The sequence below is a fragment of the Drosophila yakuba genome, chromosome 3L (assembly GCF_016746365.2).
Source record: "Drosophila yakuba strain Tai18E2 chromosome 3L, Prin_Dyak_Tai18E2_2.1, whole genome shotgun sequence".
Classification (NCBI taxonomy): domain Eukaryota; kingdom Metazoa; phylum Arthropoda; class Insecta; order Diptera; family Drosophilidae; genus Drosophila; species Drosophila yakuba.
Window position 1 is genome coordinate 9,528,255 of NC_052529.2, and position 18,970 is coordinate 9,547,224.

At 44.1% G+C, this 18,970-nt stretch overlaps 3 protein-coding genes across 22 annotated transcripts in view; 2 read left to right on the forward strand and 1 right to left on the reverse strand.

Moving 5' to 3' along the window:
• The window catches only part of LOC6533506 (supervillin), a 115,204-nt gene that overhangs the window by 19,107 nt on the left and 77,127 nt on the right, over nucleotides 1–18,970 (reverse strand). For 11 of the 20 annotated variants that reach the window (XM_039374397.2, XM_039374400.2, XM_039374396.2 and 8 more), the window contains one exon: nucleotides 14,938–15,412. In XM_039374397.2, the coding sequence (XP_039230331.1) occupies nucleotides 14,938–15,412 (475 nt within the window). Of the gene's footprint in view, nucleotides 1–14,135; nucleotides 14,542–14,937; nucleotides 15,413–15,669; nucleotides 17,489–17,559; nucleotides 17,579–18,970 lie in introns of those variants that run through there. The other 9 variants (XM_015194609.2, XM_039374401.2, XM_015194610.2 and 6 more) reach the window with 3 other exon arrangements.
• LOC6533503 (probable cytochrome P450 4d20) lies at nucleotides 1,176–4,103 on the forward strand. Its single transcript, XM_002094178.4, has 5 exons — nucleotides 1,176–2,050; nucleotides 2,112–2,498; nucleotides 2,812–2,881; nucleotides 2,960–3,156; nucleotides 3,224–4,103. The coding sequence occupies exons 1-5, from the start codon at nucleotides 1,888–1,890 to the stop codon at nucleotides 3,931–3,933; spliced, it is 1,527 nt and encodes a 508-aa protein (XP_002094214.1). The 5' UTR covers nucleotides 1,176–1,887; the 3' UTR covers nucleotides 3,934–4,103.
• LOC6533504 lies at nucleotides 4,671–5,788 on the forward strand. Its single transcript, XM_002094179.4, has 2 exons — nucleotides 4,671–5,161; nucleotides 5,231–5,788. Exons 1-2 carry the CDS (start codon nucleotides 4,748–4,750, stop codon nucleotides 5,579–5,581), a joined length of 765 nt encoding a protein of 254 aa, XP_002094215.1. The 5' UTR covers nucleotides 4,671–4,747; the 3' UTR covers nucleotides 5,582–5,788.

Genomic DNA, 18,970 nt, shown 5'->3' on the forward strand with positions numbered 1-18,970 from the left:
CCTGTCACCGCTTTTTCCCGGTCCTGCAGATGGGCGTGCACTTATTGATTGAGTTTTCCTACATTTTCCCCAACTCTGGGACCCGCATAATTACCTCTATTACTTCACCATGAAATTCTTAAGCTCTCCGCTTCAGTTTCCCTGGGAATAAAGTGAGTCGACGTTTTTCAGATGGTCTACAATTTGGCCGACTGTTTGCTTTGCTTTCTGCTTATATCTGGTATCTTCTATGGAACAGATACACACATATCTATATATATATATGTATATATAGATATATATATAGATTGATGTGACGCTCCCATTTACCGTTCGGCTGGCGTCAGAGGAACAGCGTCATCGTCGCGGAAAAAGGTAAACTTCTTTCGGGCTTTTCGACGTTTTGATAACTTGTTTTGTTTTCTGGCCAGGCCCACGACCATGTCGGCGGAACATGTGCGGATGTCATCCGAGTGCCTTAATTGACCGCCAAGTGAATGTACTTGCTACGACTGTCTCCGGTGCTCCGGTGTTCCGTCGACTTCGCCTCGCCCATATCTCAATGCCTCCGAACCCATGCCCTCAGCCCGGTCTTCTACTCATCTACTTCGACTCCAATGAACTCTGCCGCCAAGTTCAACGAGTTAACCGGGAACAACGGCAACCAGAACTACGAGCAGGAATCGCAGTCCATTCAACTGGAGACCTCTTCCACTTGGAGAAAACCACTTTTGGTAATGGTAATCAAAAATAATCCTTATTACCATTTTGTTTTTATACTTTAGGAAATAAGACATGGATCATTGTCTCTATAAGTCTCTATAAAATATTTTTCTATCAAATAAAAGATAAATCTCCTCTTAATGCCCTTTGTTATTATTACTACCCGTTTTTGCCAGTGTAGTCTTGAGGTCTGGTCTCGTGTCTTGTCGCCGCGCTCCGATTGTCACAGCTGTTTTTCTGTTTTCTGGCGGGGAAGGTGAGGTGCGATGGACTGAGGAAGTGGAGGGCTTGGACTGGTGGCTTGTCAAGTGTCTTGTTCTGCTCATCGGAAGATGCTACCGTTTCCTGGGTGCCCTGCATGTCGCCAAGTCGCGAATTTGCTATTTTCGAGGGGTTTGTCTGGTGCATAAATTTACCTTTAATTACTCGACAGAATTGAGGTGTGAGCCTTTTACTCGATCGGCAACTTCACACACTGCGACGCAATGGTGTGCACAATTTAAAAGTGTTTTGCTTGGGGTTATAAAAGCTCAGTAATTTGGTTTGGATTACGAGGCAAATTTTTAGTAGGCAACAATATACTGTACAATGAACAAGTACAATAATCTAACGAAATAGTAGACAACTTTTTGCAATGGCTCTATAAATAATTGAGATTACTTTGGTAATTACCTAGCAGAACTGGAATTTCAGCACACATTTAAACTAATACTGATAAATCAGGTCACTAATTGTATTTCACTGCATCGAAAGCTCACTGTATGTACACTTTACACTTTCAATATCAGCACTTGCTCAGTCGACATGGTCACTTTGACTATCTGTCAGAACAAAAAGCCCGCTTTGAATGCGAATCGCATACGGAGACTTGCAACACTCGGACTCATAATCTAAACACGACTCATATGTTTCAACCAAAACCAGTTCCCCGGAGAGGAACGTGCTGAGAGCCAGAGAATCCGATTATACAGAGAATATATATAGTTTTAAAAACTGAACTGAAATTGCGCTTGGCTGGTCAAGCGGCCGGTTATCATCGCTCGGCCCAAACAGTTGAACTACAAAGGCAGCGGCATCAACAACGCAAAAAGTGAAACCGAATCACAACACAACCAACTCTGAACCGATTCGGGGCTAATTCGCGGATTTAATCACACCCAAAAGGTCATCACAGCAGTAGCAAACATGTGGCTGACCTTGATCACAGCAGCGCTGATCTTGCTCCTCACCTGGGACTTTGGACGCAAGCGCCAGCGAGTCCTCGCCTTTGAAAAGTCTGGTATCCCAGGACCTCTTTCGTTGCCGATCCTGGGCTGTGGACTACAGGCTCTACACTTGGGAGCGGAGAGTGAGTTCCATAGACCAAGAAAGTAATATTGTTTAAAAACTTACACTATTCAACCTTTCAGACATTATCGCTTGGGTGGGCGAACAGTTCGATCAGTATGGCAAGACCTTTCGTTTTTGGATCCTGGGCGAGTCCCTGGTCTACACGAAGGACCTCAAGTACTTTGAGACCATCTTGAGCAGCACCACACTCCTGGCAAAGGGTCAACTCTATCAATTTCTACGCCCATTTCTAAACGATGGACTGCTTGTTAGCACGGGTCGAAAATGGCATGCCAGAAGGAAGATTTTCACCCACGCCTTTCACTTCAAGGTCCTCGAACACTATGTGGAGATCATGGATCGAAATAGCGGGGTCATGGTGGACCATCTGAGGAAGCTGGCCGATGGTAAGACAACGGTGGATATGCTCAAGCACGTGTCACTGGCGGCTCTTGACGTGATAACAGGTGAGTCGCGAAGAGATTAAGATATTTTACAACTTCAATTAAAACACATTAGACTTGACTTTTAAATAAATCACGCTGGAATTCTGAGAATTGGTTTTGTTTGCTGGATATGATTTATTTTTATATTTATTTATTTGTTTTTGATTAATTAAAACAATTAAAACAATTATAGTGACTGTCGTAAAAAGTTTGGACCGACGTAGAAAGGTCTATATTGAGCTTGAAGGATAACCAATATCTGCGGTTCGAGTCCCATTTATTATACTAAACTACATGCTTATATTCAGTATTGATTTATTTGAACTCTTTGCAGAGGCTGCCATGGGAGTCCAGGTGAATGCCCAGAACGACCCCGATTTTCCCTACATCAAGGCGCTGAAGAGGTGGGCATTACAATAAACATATCAGCATAATCAACTGAAATTCTGCTAACACTTTCCAACCACTTCCACTCCCTGCAGTGTGGTCTATATCCAACCGGATCGCATGTTCAGGTTCTCGAGGCGCTACAACTGGCTGTTCCCACTGGCGGCACCTTGGCTGCACCGCCAACTGCTGAGCGATATCCGCGTCATGCACGACTTCACCGACAAGGTCATCCGCGAGCGGCGAGAAACCGTGCGGCGGGCTAAGGCCGACGGCACCTACCGACCGCTGAGTGGGTGCAGCTGAGTCACCAGGAGGAAGTCATATGTCATCACTGACTTTTGCCTAATCTCTTGCAGGTCTGGGCGATGCCGAGATCGGTAGCAAGTCGCAGATGGCACTGCTGGACATCCTGCTGCAGTCGAGCATCGACAATCAGCCGCTGTCCGATGCGGATATACGCGAGGAGGTGGACACCTTCATGTTCGAGGGCGATGACACCACCAGCAGTGGTGTGTCCCATGCCCTCTACGCCATCGCCAGACATCCCGAGGTTCAGCAGCGCATCTACGAGGAGTTGCAGCGCATCCTGGGCCCCGATCCCTCCGCTCCAGTGACCCAAGCCCAGCTGCAGGAACTCAAGTACCTGGAATGCGTGATCAAGGAGACCATGCGATTGTATCCACCAGTTCCGGCTGTTGGCAGGCACACGCAGAAGGAGCTGAAGATCGGAAACAAGACCATTGCCGCGGACACAAGCATCTATCTGGTTCTCTACTATGCCCATCGGGATCCGGATTACTTCCCTGATCCACTCAGCTTCAAGCCCGAGCGTTTCCTGGACGGTGAGGAGCAGGGCCACGACACCTTTGCCTATGTGCCCTTCAGTGCTGGACCCAAGAACTGCATTGGCCAGAAGTTTGCCGTTCTGGAAATGAAGGCCCTGATCAGCAAGGTCCTCAGGTTCTATGAACTGCTGCCCCTCGGAGAGGAGCTCAAGCCCATGTTGAACTTCATCCTGCGCTCAGCTTCGGGCATTAATGTGGGTCTCAGGCCCAGAAAGTCGTAGATCCATCCAGATCTTGTTTTCTAGTTTCCAATTGCATTGGGGTTTCGGTCAAAGGTAACTGGGATGTTCGTGATACATAGTATGTAAGCATTATGATCTTAATCACTGAATACTTATAACGCGCTGTTGATTTTTAAATACATATTAAGTAAAGACTAATTCTAAATGGAGCCGTATTTTATTGGTTATAAATATGCCATTTACTTAATAACTCAGGGGTATACACTATTAATAGACACTTACTCATCCACCTTTCATTACAACCAATTAATCGCAATGCGACTCTCCGAGCTTAGCCACAAACAGTGTTCCAATATTTGCGGAGATTATAAAATTAGGCCCCCAAACAAAGTGTATTTGCCCAGCGGATGAGCGTGGCGCGCCATAAAGAATCCCGAGTTTATCAACGTAAATTACTGTATTTACCTACGGCCAATATTAACCAGCTACTTAGAATGCGTTCACACCATGGTAAGTTAGTCACGGCGATTCGAAAATGCTCTCCAACGTCATATAAAAGATGAATAGAGGCTGTAAATGGAAAAAGAAATGCACTTCGCGGAAGCCGTAAATTGGACGAGATCCCAATTCAAGCAATACAGCAGCCTGGTGTTTATCTATGGTTTATCATTGGCCAGAAGATAATGCGCCAAGGCAATAGAAAAGTTTTGCAAAACAGATAAGAGCATCGCGAAAGGAAATCACATAACATTCTTATCACCGCGCCTGTCAGCAGCATCGGGTGTGCATATAAAAGAGCTCTCCGTCGGAGGCAGTGCGTCAAAAGAGCTTCTGTCTCCGGTGAATATCTGCAATGTGTCCCGAGATGTCGTCCGTGCAAGTGCTGGCCTCGCTGGCCATGATCGGTTTATTGGTTGTGTCTCCTGCGGAGGCAATCAGCAGACCATTGCCACCCTACGTGGGTCTGCCCACCCAGGATGGGCTCACCCGTTTGTTCCTCAGTTCGCGAGTGACGCAGAGAGATCCCTTTGCATCGGTGGCATGTTTCGGTGGCTACATCGGTGAATCGAACCTGATCGCGGAGCTGTATAGTGCCAACTACACCAGCTGCTACAATGCGGCAGCGGACTCCAGGAGGGGCATCGATTCCGACTTCCTGGCCACACGCAGGACCATTCGACTTTCATCCGACAGAGTGTGCAGTGAGCTCAGTGCTTGCAACCAGCTCAACGGAACCCTCGAATCCTTCAAGTGTCATGCCAATGTGGTGAGTGGAACCATGAACTTTGAACTATGAAAGAAACTTTCTTCTACTGTGAATTCCTAACCATTTCAGGGCTCCAACAACACCGTGTCCACCTACAGCATCTCGGGAAACGCCTCCGAGTCGGCCAGCGTGCTGGAGGAACGCTACCGCGTGGTGGAGCTGCGTCATGGACAGTGCTGCCAGCGGGCGGAGCGGAACTATGTGGAGTCCACTGCCAAGAACTACAACTACCTGCAGGCCTGTCTGGATGGCCGCGCTAAGCCGAAGCCCATGCCCAAGCCCACGACCACGACCTCCACAACGACCACCAGCACCACCACAACCACGACCACCGAGGCACCCACCGAAGCACCAACCACCACCGAGACCCCTTTAAACGTCGAGGATCAGTTCAAGCAGCTATTGAATTTGTTAAACTAATGCCCACCAAAGTGTACAACTTTTTCAAGAAGCAACTTCGCAATTAAAGACAGGGCCGTCGCTAAGCAAAAAATCCTTGGGCAAATATTTGCCCAACTCGAAATTCAACCCTCTGGCAAATAAATTAACCCTGCACAAAAGGGGTTGAAGTATTGAGTTTCGCAAATGGCAAGGAAGAAGGAATTAGCAAAATATTTAGACAAGGAACAGGAATATCCTTTCAATTTACTTGTGTCCAGTGGAAGGGCTTTAAAATTGCTGACCTTTAATTATATTGAATGCTCTGCAGTTCCTTAGAACTTGCTGAAACACACCTCGCTCGCCTATAAATGACCATAAGTTTAGAGCATGATTAATGAGATGCGAAGAACAGATTTTCAAGCAGCTAGCAGCTCTTCCGATTTCGACACCTCCAGACGGAAACGCAGTGATTAATGATCCCGTATAAAGAAATTATTTAAGCCAATAATGGGCCAAATGTGAAATAATTCAACAAGATCTTGAGATCGAATGGATAGACAAAGGCCAAATTATTATGCCATTTATGGCAATCAAAATCAAAGTGGAGGAGCACAGAGCTGACCAAAGTGCGGAATATCTATAGGCCATTGAAGCTGGCCGCTCTTTGGTGCCAATAACCAATACCCCAATCCACCATTCCCGATCCCCTGCCCCTTTTTACCAATCAAAAGAACACGTTTGGCTTTTATGGCCTTTATGGCTTTCGGGTTTTTGTTGTTTTATGCTTCTTTCCCTTTTAAGTCGATGGCCAAGTCGGCTTTTCTCTGTGAATGCCTCCGCCTTCTAGGGCTTGAGCAGAAAAAAAAAAGGAAAAAAGACAGAACGAGATTCAGGGGAAAACAAAGACATGGCCATAGACGAAACACCTGTTGGGCCCAGAGCAAGTGGCTCATTTATTAGCACAATTGGCGTGGCATTCGACGCTGGACGCTTTTTATGGACCGGCTGGTAGAACCGAGGAGCAGTATGCCACTTATGTGCAATTCCCGGAATGCGATTACGTCAATCTGGATGCGTTTTACTGCAGACGCAGGGGTGTGGATTTCTAATTTACTTTTGCTGCGAAACTAATTAAAATGCAACTTGTAGTTGGGTGTTTACGACGTGGGTACCGATAATTGCTGTTGAAAATCCCAAGGAATGCTTAAAGGGGAGTGGCGATTATGCTACGGTGGCTAAGGTGATAAAGATTGCAATTTATAAGCCATGGCAAATTTCTACCAGCCACCCGGTTGCAACCTTAGTTAATTAATTTAAGCACTCCATTGAAACTTAATTGATTTGACCAAGCACCGGTCACCATTACTCAACGGCGCAAATTTCCCGCACCGGCTTTCATCCGATACGGCCGATGTTGAAATGCGAGGAATTAATCACCTACTCATGTGAGCTGCAGAACTCCATTCCTAACCCACATCGACGGCACAATTTACGCGCTTCATTGAGCTCCACCTCCAGCTACAGCTACAGCTTTAGATTCAGGCTGAGACTCTAGAGACTCTGGAGCCACTCAGCCGTGGCGAAAACTGAACAAAAATAAATAAACAAATGCCGCACGAAAATCTGAGGCTTGTCAACGTTATGCATAACCAAACGAAACGGGTTTTTCACGATCGAAAACGTGAACTTTTCGTTTTCATTGGGGCACGGGCTGAAAATTGGGGGAAATGTGTTAATGCAACGTGAGAGCGCCAGTGAAAAATGCTCAATAAATATTTGCGAATGTTTTGCATAAATAAATGAAAATTGCCTATGCCAAAATCGAAGCCGACTGACAGACTGGCCAATTAAGGAAAAGTTGCAAGTGCGATGGCGGCATCGTTGTCGCCAAAAACAAAAGCCATGGAAATATGTGGCACTCAGTAAATAAGGTATCGAATTAATTATATCCTGTATGGGTTAAAATTAAATGATAAAAATAAAAATGAAAAAAGTGAAAGGATGCAACATACAACTCTTAAAGGTTATCTACTATGCATCCTTTAGGTATTATCATCATTAATTGCTCCTCAGCTGAATATACCCTCGTTATCATCCGTTCGTGTACAGGGTATTTAACCAACCGTACGTAAAACTAGTTTGCCTGGAGCTGAAAAAAGCAACAACTGAAAGCGCAGAAAAGGAAATCGTCGCCCGTCGTCATCGAAGTTGTGGTTGTGGTGCCTTTTAAGGCTTTTAGGCGTGTTGCGCATGCGCCGTGTATGCTATCAATTTCAGCGCAGCTGTATGGGTGTGTGTATCTATGTGTCGGTGTATTCGGGTCATTCGCATTTTCACATTTTAAGGCGTAAGTTGTTTTTGGTTTTGCATGTTGATTTTTTATAAGATTTCTGCCTTGCAGCCTGGCCTGCACTTGCCGCCTTTTGCTGTTGCTGTTGAAGCTGCCAGTTGCACGTAGCAAGTTGCAACTTTTACTGTCAGTGAACACACAGGCACCCCGCCCCGCCCCTTTTCCTGCTGTCTTGGCCAAGTTTGTGGGGCTGCCTGGTAATGGGTAATGGCATGTTGTTGCTGCCCGATAAAGCGATTTTTGCTTTGTTTGTTACTTAATTGCGCCAAAGTCATTAATAATCGATTAACAGTTTACGGCGAGAGGATGCTGTTGATGATGGCCAATGGAAGATGGAAGATGGCGGCTTCGAATCGCCGGAAATTGGGAAAGGAAGTGCTTCCCTTTTGGTTTAGAGAGAGTGCGCTACTTACAAGATTTTAAATAAATACAAATCCTGTTCAGTTGCTTCACATCCCAAATAAAACCTTTTGTAGAGACATCATTTGATTAACTTGCATTTTCCCATTTCAACGAAATCCATGTTCAAAAGTTAAAACTTTTTAATAAATCAATGAAAATATTTACTTTGGTGACTTTTATAGCGCTCACTTATCGACATATGGAAGTTCCTCTGTGAATGTCAGCTGTCTCGCTTTTTAGCGTAGAAGCCTAAGCACCGAGCAACAGGTGTCTAATTGATTGACTGACAAGCGACAGTCGACAGTCGACGACCGACAGCCAAGATGGGTTGATTGGGGGTCTGGGAGTCTGGGAGTTGGATGGAAGCAGCAGCTCCAGGTGGAGATGGATGTGGAAATGGAAATGGCAATGCACTGACAGCCAGGGCCAAACAATGCAATTCAATATATCAAAGGAAAACAGCCCATTGTTTGTCACTCTGTCGCCCAGAAATCGATAGTACGCGATAGCAAGTGGCCTCAATGCTTCGCATATCAAGGAAACCGAAGTTGAAGTACAGGCCACGTAGTACGTACTACGTACAGAGGAAATTGAATAACCAGGCGCACACGAAGATGCTGCGCCAAACCGAAGGACTGAAATAATAATAAATGCCCAATGATGATATCTATGACAGGGCAGACAGACAAAGGAGCCAAACCAGCAGGCCCAGCACAAAGAGTTGCTTTCAGCTGCTGGAGAAGATGGAGTCGGGAAATTGGAGACCGGGGGCAGCAGATCGAGGGCAGTGGGCATGGGATGGGGCACCTCCACTTTGCATTTGCTGGAAGCAGCTGCACACAGAGAAAATCCAGATTGCAATGAGTGTGCATGAAGTTCCAAACTGAAAGTCGCAACTTACAGATCACAAAAATATCGAAGTATCCTTCAGCATTAAACGCAGTTAATGAACACAATTTAATTACGGGATTAAGCTTTTCTCTCGATGCAAAATCATGTAATTAATCTCGCAAGAATGCCACAAGTATTTTTCCAAGTATGAGGACCAGCTGCAGTTGCAGATTTATGAGCGCTTGTCAGACAACAAAAGTAGCGAATGCCAGTCCACGAATCCACGTTGCAGACCAGAACTTTGTCCGAAATGAGTTCATTGTACGGGGACGCGAAGGAGGAGGCGGTATTTCTACATCCAACCCAGAAAGCCAGCCCTCCTTGAATGCCCCAGCTAATGAGTTGTCAACTGGCCTGATGAGTTTTATTTGCCAGCCAGACAGGGCAGGCAAACATAGCAAACATAGCAAAGACAGCATGCAAATAGTGAGGAATTAAAGAGCCACGGGGATTTGCATATTATCCTGGCGGGTTTGTTGACTTCGCGAGTGTCAAAGTCAATGTCGGAAAAACGCCGTCTGGGACTGTTGAAGTGACAGTTTAAGTGCATCTATTACGGCTCCTGCGCCCTAAAAATATATAATATGCGCCCACAAAGCGGCGACTCACGTTTCCGCTTCTGGCCATAAAACCGACTAGATTTATGGCCATGGTCACTATGGTGGCGTCCGAGCATAAAAGGATGTGATGCGCTGGCCAAAAATGACTCATGAAATCGGAGGTACAGCGAATGGAGCATGCAATTGAATAGCCATTTTGTTGCGAATGCCTAATGGATTTATTATACATAAAATGTTCTGAAATGACTAATAAAGACTATCGAGTACTATAAGCTACACACATTTGAAAGCTATCATTCAGCGTAATTAAATTTTAATTTCCAATTCTCAAATCTCCTCCAGAAACTGCTAAGATCGACAGCTTTTCGGAGCGTTTCTATCGCCTGCAACAGTTGGCAATTAGTCCTCATTAAAGTCATATTAAGTCAGCTATATCCACGCAACCAATTTTTGAGTTTCGCCACTTCCTGCCAGTGGATTTTCTAGTTCGTTTTTTTGCTTGTATTTTTAAGTAATTCGAATTCAATTGCGAAATCTTCAAGTTTTTGGAGCCCACGAGCCATAAATTAGCTGGCATAAAAACTGAGGGGGCACTGATGGGGTATTTAATGAGCTGTGAGTGTGGGAGATGTGTTTCATAATGCACTCGATCAAGGGTTTATCTCCACAGTAAGTCCAATTAAACGATAGTTGGTCAATCAACGCCACAGGCCAATTTGCCCCAAAAGCACTTGCTCAGACAAATTGAGGAAGCGGAGCATTTGAAACTGACAGTAACAGCCAGCGGTAGATACATTTTCCGATACAGAAACACACAGATACAAAGATGCAGATACAACAGCTGTGCAAGTAATAGTGAAAAGGCCAGAAAGAGAAGCAGCTAAGTAAACAGGGTATAAACCGAAAGGAGTCAATGTACTAGAGCCCAACGATTGTGTAATATTTTAGACAACTTTACTTTGGGAAGGCAAACGCGATTGCATCGGGAATTGGTTGCAGTACCAGGACCCATAAAACTTCCCCAGATGCGAACAACTTTATCAATCGACGACGATGCTGTGGCGGCTCAGATTTTTTCCAATAAAATAATATTTATAGCCCCGTGGTTGGGAGCAGAACAAACCGAAGCGAAAACATAATTAATGGATCAGTGCCTTGGAATTATGTGAGTTTAATGGTTGTGTAATCTGGAAATGCATTCTCCAGCACGCAGCGCAGCATCAAATAACATGCCCCTAAATGGAAATGTTTCTCCACTCGATTCGGGAGCAGAGGCGGAGGCGGGGGATATCGGCTGGGAATGGGCTTTATATGCTATATGGTTATGGCTATGGGATCCCATCGTATCGGATCGGTTCAGCCGCTTAGCAGAGCTTTCCGCTTGATAATGCATCATTCGATCACGCGGCATTTTTCAATTAATGCCAGTCGATCCAAGTCGCCATATGCACTTAGACAAATGGCATTTGGACACAGATATCTAAAAGCAGATCTTTTGTTTAGAAGCAAGCTTCTGTCTGGTTTTCTCTTCGTTTGTTTCGACATAGTAATAAAAGGAACATAGGTAAGTGCATAACAACATATGGTCTTTAGGAACTGGTAAATATTTTGAATACAGAGATTACACCTCTATGTTTAATACATTTCTATGCTTATTTCCTTGTGTACTGTGCGAGGCCCCTGAGTTTTTCAGCTTCTCCCGCAGAACTTTTGTTTCAATCCGCCTCGTTTATTTGCTTTGGCTCATTAGCGTTTGGACTCACGTTTTTCCTATACCGACGTGATCGGGCATTGCTATCTCTATCTCTGTCCCTTGGATAGCTGCGCTCTCTCTCTGCGTTGTGGGTGTTGTGCATGTGGATTTGGGGTAATGGCGATGCACATCCACTTTTCAGACTTTCCCATGTGTATTGTGGAGTGAAATTAACCCCAAGTGCCCCTCGACTATCATAAAAATCCGAGGCGATAAGCAGCACTCGACTGTCTATTTATGGCCAATCTATTGTTTGTTTACAAATGAGCACTTTGCCATAAAAAAGGGAAATCGAAGAGGCAACTTCTTATCTAGGTAAGCTGTATATAGGCATATTTTCCAAGTATCTAAACCTTCCTCAATAACTTTTCCGAGTATTTGTGCTGCATATCCCCGCTATTGAAATATCAAACAGCGCTAATGAAGTTGCTACTAAACAAATGTCAATATTCCTCGAACCAATTTGATATCCAATAGGTATAGTTTTCCTTCAGACCTACAGTGCTGGCCAGTTGAATAAGCACAACTGCTGAAATATGAGACTAATCGGTTTTCCTGAATGCAGTGACTGCATTGCTTTGCATGGCGATTAACTATTATTTAATTGGTTTTGGGCAGACACGCTCGCCATTAAAACACGAATCAAATAAAACAAATTGCAAACTAATTTCGTTTTCATTTCTCATAATTGCTCATCAAATGGCACCGCCAAAGAAATTCGCCACGGGCCAAAGCGAACCACAAGAAAAAGCTTAATAAAAGTACAAATTATGCAAATTCATTGAAAACGAAAGGCATTCTCCTCCAACACCTTAAACATTTGATTCGCTCCGCATTTGATTATTTATTATTCGGATTACCTGTTTTGTGGGTGAGTTCAGCCGAACTCAAATTATGCAATACAACTCAGAAAGGTTTGAATAAACAAATATAATAATTACAAATAAATTGCTCGAGGTAAAACACTTATAATTTTGATTGATTTAATTTTTCGATCGTGCCTGCTTTTGGATATTTATGCAAATGCTGGCCTAAATACGGAACCTTGAACCCTGAGACAATAGACATCAAACACTTGATAATTAAAGTCGACTAAATCAACAAAATTTGGCTAAAATTGCTCAAGCGAGTCCGACTTTAAAAACTGGAAAGCACTAAGAAATAAAACCAAAACAAAAGCATCGGCTGCAAACATTTTTTGTACAGATTTTGTTTCGACAGAGAGAGAAAAACAATAGGCATTCCAAGTGCAAGCAAACACGAAAGCAACAATAATGTCTGGACAACATCAAATCTATGGCGATGGGGTGATACACTTAAAAAATATATAGTCCCTTCCAATTTCCGAAGCAATAAAATAAAACCAAAGAGTTCTTTAACATCACTGGGATTTTCCACATTGATAAAGATTTTGGTTTTTACCAGAAACTTTGTATATAAAATTTAATTTATTTTTTAAGTCATTTTTGTTTTAAGACCCATAACTGATTAACTTTGCGAATTGTTAAACTTTTGACGACTTCAATAATTCAATATTTTAACTTCACTTTTTTGTTCAATTAACTCCCAACTTTTTCCAGTGCATGCAAGTCTGCAGAGGTTTCGGTGAATCAGCAAAATGTTTGAATGGAAACAAAACAACCATTTTACAGTTTTTTCGGCTGTTCGGCTACAGGTAAGACAAGGAGAACGGCAAGGAGTTAGAGCGAGACGGAACCAGGCAGATGCAGCCCTTGCGAAAATAAAGGAACTTCTGGTTTTCTGTATGAATGCTCCGTAATTTGTACAAACCTTTGGCAGACTGCAATAAAAGCCGCTGTTTCCGCCGCAATTTGCACTTGCACTTTCAATTGCCAGCAATTGTTTTAATTAAGAAGCAAAACCTTCTTTTTGCTCGCAGCAACGATGAATTATCTGCGGATCGCGCTAAATTTGCATAATTTCAACAACCGGCACAAAAACGCGCGCGTTTCCAAAAGGTAAACAACAAAATAAAACACGTATTTGCACTGGATACCTAATAAAATCGTTGTACATTTACTACAGAATATATTCGAGCATTCTGTGCGGCACTAATATCCATAACTCTTGTTGATATGTTTCATAAACAAAACTCGCGTCCCAAACAGCTGTACGTATTTTCTTCTTCTTGCTCCGCGACGCTTGAAACGACCGTTCAGGGCGAAAACTTTTTAAAAATCGCGCTGAATTCCGGTTTCTTTCTGCTTATATACCCCACAGTGTGACCAGTTCCACGGATACGGCCACTCTAATTCTCTCTTAAATACAAGTTCCTCTCTTTTGCGAAAAAGGCGCCAATGCGGAAGAAGCTGGAAACTTTGGAGATGGTTTGAAACCAGGGAATATGTTAAGATATGAATCTCTGCTATGATAACATTTAACTTAACACTACTGTTAAAAGAGTAAAACACTGTTATGTTGAAAGAGAAAACAAAGAAAATATCGATATCAAGCGAATTATCGATTCGCAATTTGAAAGTTTGGCGCGAAACGAAATAATGTGATACTTGCAACTTTTAACAGGAAAATGGTAGCAGTAGATTAATGTTCCATGCTGTTATTAAACATTTAGTTAGTAAGAAGGAACAGTTAGTGGCCAAACAAAACTACAGTTAATTAGGATTTCCGTCAACTTTATTAATGTTTCTTTTTATTTGCTTGTTTCTTTGCTTTTATCTGCTTTTTGGCATCACGTAAAAATATATAATGTGGCATAATATATCGTTAAAACAAGTTTTCGATAAAATATATTACTTCTTGTGTATATATCAGTTAATTAGTATTTTGCACAAACGGTAGTAAGCAATGCAAGCTTCAACTTAGTTTCTAATTCTTTACAAAATGTCTGGGCCGAAGAAGCTTGTAAAGGGGTTTTGGTTGCTGCTGCAAGAGCAACACTTGCTGCTGCTGCTGCGGTTGCTGCTGTTGGCCTTGTTGCTGCGCCGGATGCGGATGTTGCTGCGGCCGCTGGCCAAGTGGCCAGTAGTAGCTCCTTGCAATGGGCTGCACTCTGACTAGGAATCTTTTTGTTCGAGTGCAGAAAATCGGTTAAATCGAAAGCAAAAGTCTTTTCGGCAAACGAACACAGGGTGTAGAAGTGGAGTGTGCGGATACATTTACAAATGTTCAATACAAGGTGATGAACGTCTAACTAATGTAAATTTCATCCCAACTCGGCATTAAATGTAAATATTTAGTTTTACTTTTGGGAACCAGTCTTGAGGAGCACACACATTTGATGCATGTATGTTGCTGTCTAAATACGATTATAAAACCACGATGCCGCGGCACTTTGCACACACTTTGCAACTGCAGGTTAGTAATAGCTATGGGTTAGTGCACTAACACACGGAGCACAGGACTCAGATGCTGCACGAGGACGAGGAGTAGCAGGACCAGGACGTGGACCAGGACTCACCCATCTGGCTGATTCTGCTGCTGCTGCGATTGCTGTTGCTGTCGGCGACGTCTGGCCACAGCACTGTTCTTGATTATGGCCTCGATCTCGCGACCCCCTGAACTCTCGCCTTCGGATGCGGATGCACAATTCCCAGCTGCATCGTCTCTGGCCAGCGAACGAGGTTGTCCCAGGGTGGAGAGATTCCGCACCAGACTCACGGCATCATCGTGCTTCGGCGTGGAGTTCTCCTTGGACACGTTCCTCAGGATCTGGGCTAGGTTCCTCTGCGGATTGTCCACCTCATCACTAGCTGCTCTAGTGGCATCTGCCGTGGTGGCAGATTTGCGGAGATTGGAAACAGTGGCATGGGTGGAGCGTTTGAGGCGGTTCTTCAGCTCGGCATTGAGATCCACGGGCATAAGACCGCGTCCCATACCTAGCACTGGCATTCCCGTCTTAAGAATGCCCTTCAGTGGCTCGGTGTTTGGTTTTCCTATAAAATACAGTAATTTTCACAAATTATTTCAAGTTTATTTTGTCAAATAATGAGGTTTGTGAAGTCCATAGGAATGCAGCAAATCAATCCTTAAAGAAACAGGCGAAAATCATAAAAACATGCTCAGTCACTGCGTACTTACAAACTTGAGAAGCGCGGAGAAAGGCTCAAAGCCACAAACATGCTCAGACACGATAAAGTACTTACTCAGCATGGGTATATCATAGTATTTACCTAATAGTATGTTGCTCTCATTCTTTAGCACATTTCTTGGATTTATTTTCTTGGTTTAACAACTTCCATTAATTAAATATTACAATAATAATAATAAATGTAATACATACTCATCATAATATAATTCCGTTTAAGGTACAATTCGTTTTTAAATGTAAATAAAAAGTAGTGTATTATGTATAAATAAGCACAAAAGCAGTTCGGCATAATAATATATAGGATAAAGGTAAACTGGAAGGCTTTGCTGGCCACACACATAATATACGAGCCGTTGGGAATAAAACTGTCTCTTGGTTTAAATACATTCCTAACATACGTAGTTTTTTTTTTCATTTATTACTTTCGTTTTCGCTTGACATATCTGTGGAATTTTCGTTTCGTTCTTTTTGTTTTCTTTATTGGGATTACTATGAGACTACTAGATAGTTAATAGCTTGGAATTGGGATCGGACGCATCTATCACACTGAGCGCGGACCCACACGAAGAGAGCGATTTGTTTGTGTTCGAAATTGAAAGCAGAGGGGTTTGGGGAAATTTGAAAAATTGGGAAATTTTGAATGCTTGGCCAAAATATACAATTTTTCAGCCCAGTAACTCGCCGTACAACAGCTTGAAGTTCCTGCCTGCGGCCCGGAGTTCATCGGGCGTAACCTCAATGTCCTCGATGCTGGAAATGGCCGCCTTTCGCCGGCCGGCGGGCGAATGTGCTCTCTTGGGACTTGGCATGGCTGTGGGACTGGTGCAGCCGCTGGAGTAGTGATCCATGGACAGGGGTCGCGTCCTCTTGAGCAGCTCTCGCCGTTTGGAAACCACGGTAGTGATCTGCGGCAGTTTCACGTGCGCATTGGTGGCCTCAACTTGGCTGGGTGGCAGCGATTGTGTCTTCTGCAGTGTGGTCGTGCTGCTGCACTCCTTAACACCAAAGTACTTGGCAAAGCGATCGTCCACGTTGGGGGATCGCATTCCAATGGTCACGGTGGTGATCTCGGTGGTGTGCCGCCGATTGACCGGCTGTGGCTGCGGCTGCTGTTGTTGCACCAGTCGGCTGATTTTCCTCCTCATCTCGGACACTCTGGGCGGAGCAGCACGATCCTCATCCTGCGACTGCTGGCGCTGCAGATGCTCCTGCTCGTTGGAGGCGCAGTTTTCCTTGCCCGAGTCGGAGCCACTGTCGCTGGTTCCGTTCGTTAGCTTCTCGGCATGTGGCTTCTCCAGCTGCTTCTCTATGAACGGAGACTTCACCTTGCCAATGGTGCGCGAATGCACGGACAGGCTTACTGGCTCCAAGCTCTGCAGTTTCACCATGCAGGAGCTGCTCCAGCTGGTGCTTTTGCTGCTGCTGTTGTTGTTGTTGTTGCGATCGCCGCGGAAGGTATCGGGCAGAACTAGCTTGCCCACAGTCCGTATGCTTATGGGCAGGGGCAAGGTGGACGACGGCGGTTCGGTGGCGGATCTGGTCAGCACGTGGAAGCCATTGTGCAGGGGAGATTCCCTCAGAGGTGGCTCCTTCTTCCTCAGCTTGACCTCCTCCTGGTCCACCTGCTCCACCTGTTCCTTGACCTCCTCCTGCTCGGGCTCGATGATGCTCTCCAGCGTGAGACTGGATGGCTCCTTGTCGTGGGGAATCGGGGAGTAATCCATTGGCGTGGGCGTCACACTAGCACTGCTGGCGGTGGTGCTGCTCCTGGGAGTGGTGCGATCGACGGGCGGACTCCTCGAATAGCTGCTGGTGCGACTGCGGTACCTTCCACTGGCGCTGGCACTGCCGCCTCCTCCGCCGCTCTCGCAAAGATTGCTGAAGAAGGCCAGCCGCTCAGCGAGCGACAGGGATGAGGGTTCTATATGGGGTTTGGTGTTAGAGATTAGTTTTTGCTAAAGTGTTCATTCCTGTGGCCTTTGCACCACTTACGCATTGCATTTGCTCAGTCTGCTCGAAGTGTCACTATTTGGAATTTAATTCAAATCTAAATATTCATTGCTGCTGCTGCTCTGGCTGCCTGCCTGTGGTTGCTTTGAGTTGCGGCGACTTACAAGAGTCAAAGACGAGCTGCGCATTCGGTTATATCCGCTGCCCACACTCAAATGCTGCCGCTGCTGCGATAATGCTATACATATCCATACACTTCCCGCACTACACTATCATTTGCAGCTGCCTTTATCAGGCACTAAACACACTGAGCGACCATCACAAAAGATGATTATTGGTACCCCCGCATAACTGAATCATAGAAAGTTCGTCTGGCGTTTATAAAGCAATTTCTATAATTCGCCACTTTTTGCGCTTTTTTTAAATTTTTGCTTTGCTTTTTGCTTTGTCCACCACACAGACGCACAACTGCCATCTTCTCGATTTTCATTTTCATTTGCAACTTTCGATATTGGTTCTTCCACAGCGCTTTCAATTGATATGAACTTTCTTTGTAAGCGAGTGAGTGGCATTTTCTGTGTTCTGTGTGGGTTGTTTAACTGATAAACAAGACGCAAAGAAATTATGGAAAATTTTTTAAGCACGATTTAAACTGGTTGGAAGTAGCTTGAAATAGCCAAATGTTTGGATTGCATCAAATTGCTTAAATCATTTACTGAAGAGCACATCTTGTGTTCAAAGGAAAGCATGAATATATATAATGAAACCATAAAAATCTAATAAGCCAATAGTGCAAGTAAAGTTTGAAGCAATGTGCTTAGTTTAAAATTTACTTCTTGCATAGATGACCATAATCAGCTTTTTGAAGTTCGAAGCCCTAGAAATTTGTGCATGCTAATTATATATTTATCGGGCGTCTATCAAGTTCAACGTCGTTCCACCTTTTTGGCAATACATTTTACTGCCTGTTTTTTGGGCCAAACAACAAAGAACCAGCTCATTATCACACACGCTCCCATCTTGGGGCCATAAAGCATGCCGATAAGTGAATCGAAGGAGGTTACCATAGCCTCACCCATTTTCAAGTGTGTCAGGAGTGATGGTGGATCACTTTCAAGGAAGAAAGAGCCATTCGGAAAGGCGTAAAAAATGTTGTAAAATAAGACAGTTAAATTATGAACGCTTAATTAACTGCGCTAAAGACCTCGATGGAAATGTGGCATATAAATGTGGAAAAGTAAATCACGCGCGTCTTAAATTACATAAAAATACAGTTGTGGGGGAATAAATTATTATTAGTTTTCTCATGCGGCAACAACAACATCAATTAAACAATTCAAAAAACAGCAACGGCAACAACAATAACGAGGAGTTAATTCATTTGTTAGAAAACTCAAACTGGCGTAAATAATGGAAAACTCGTAAATGAAAACCCAATGTACGCACATGCATG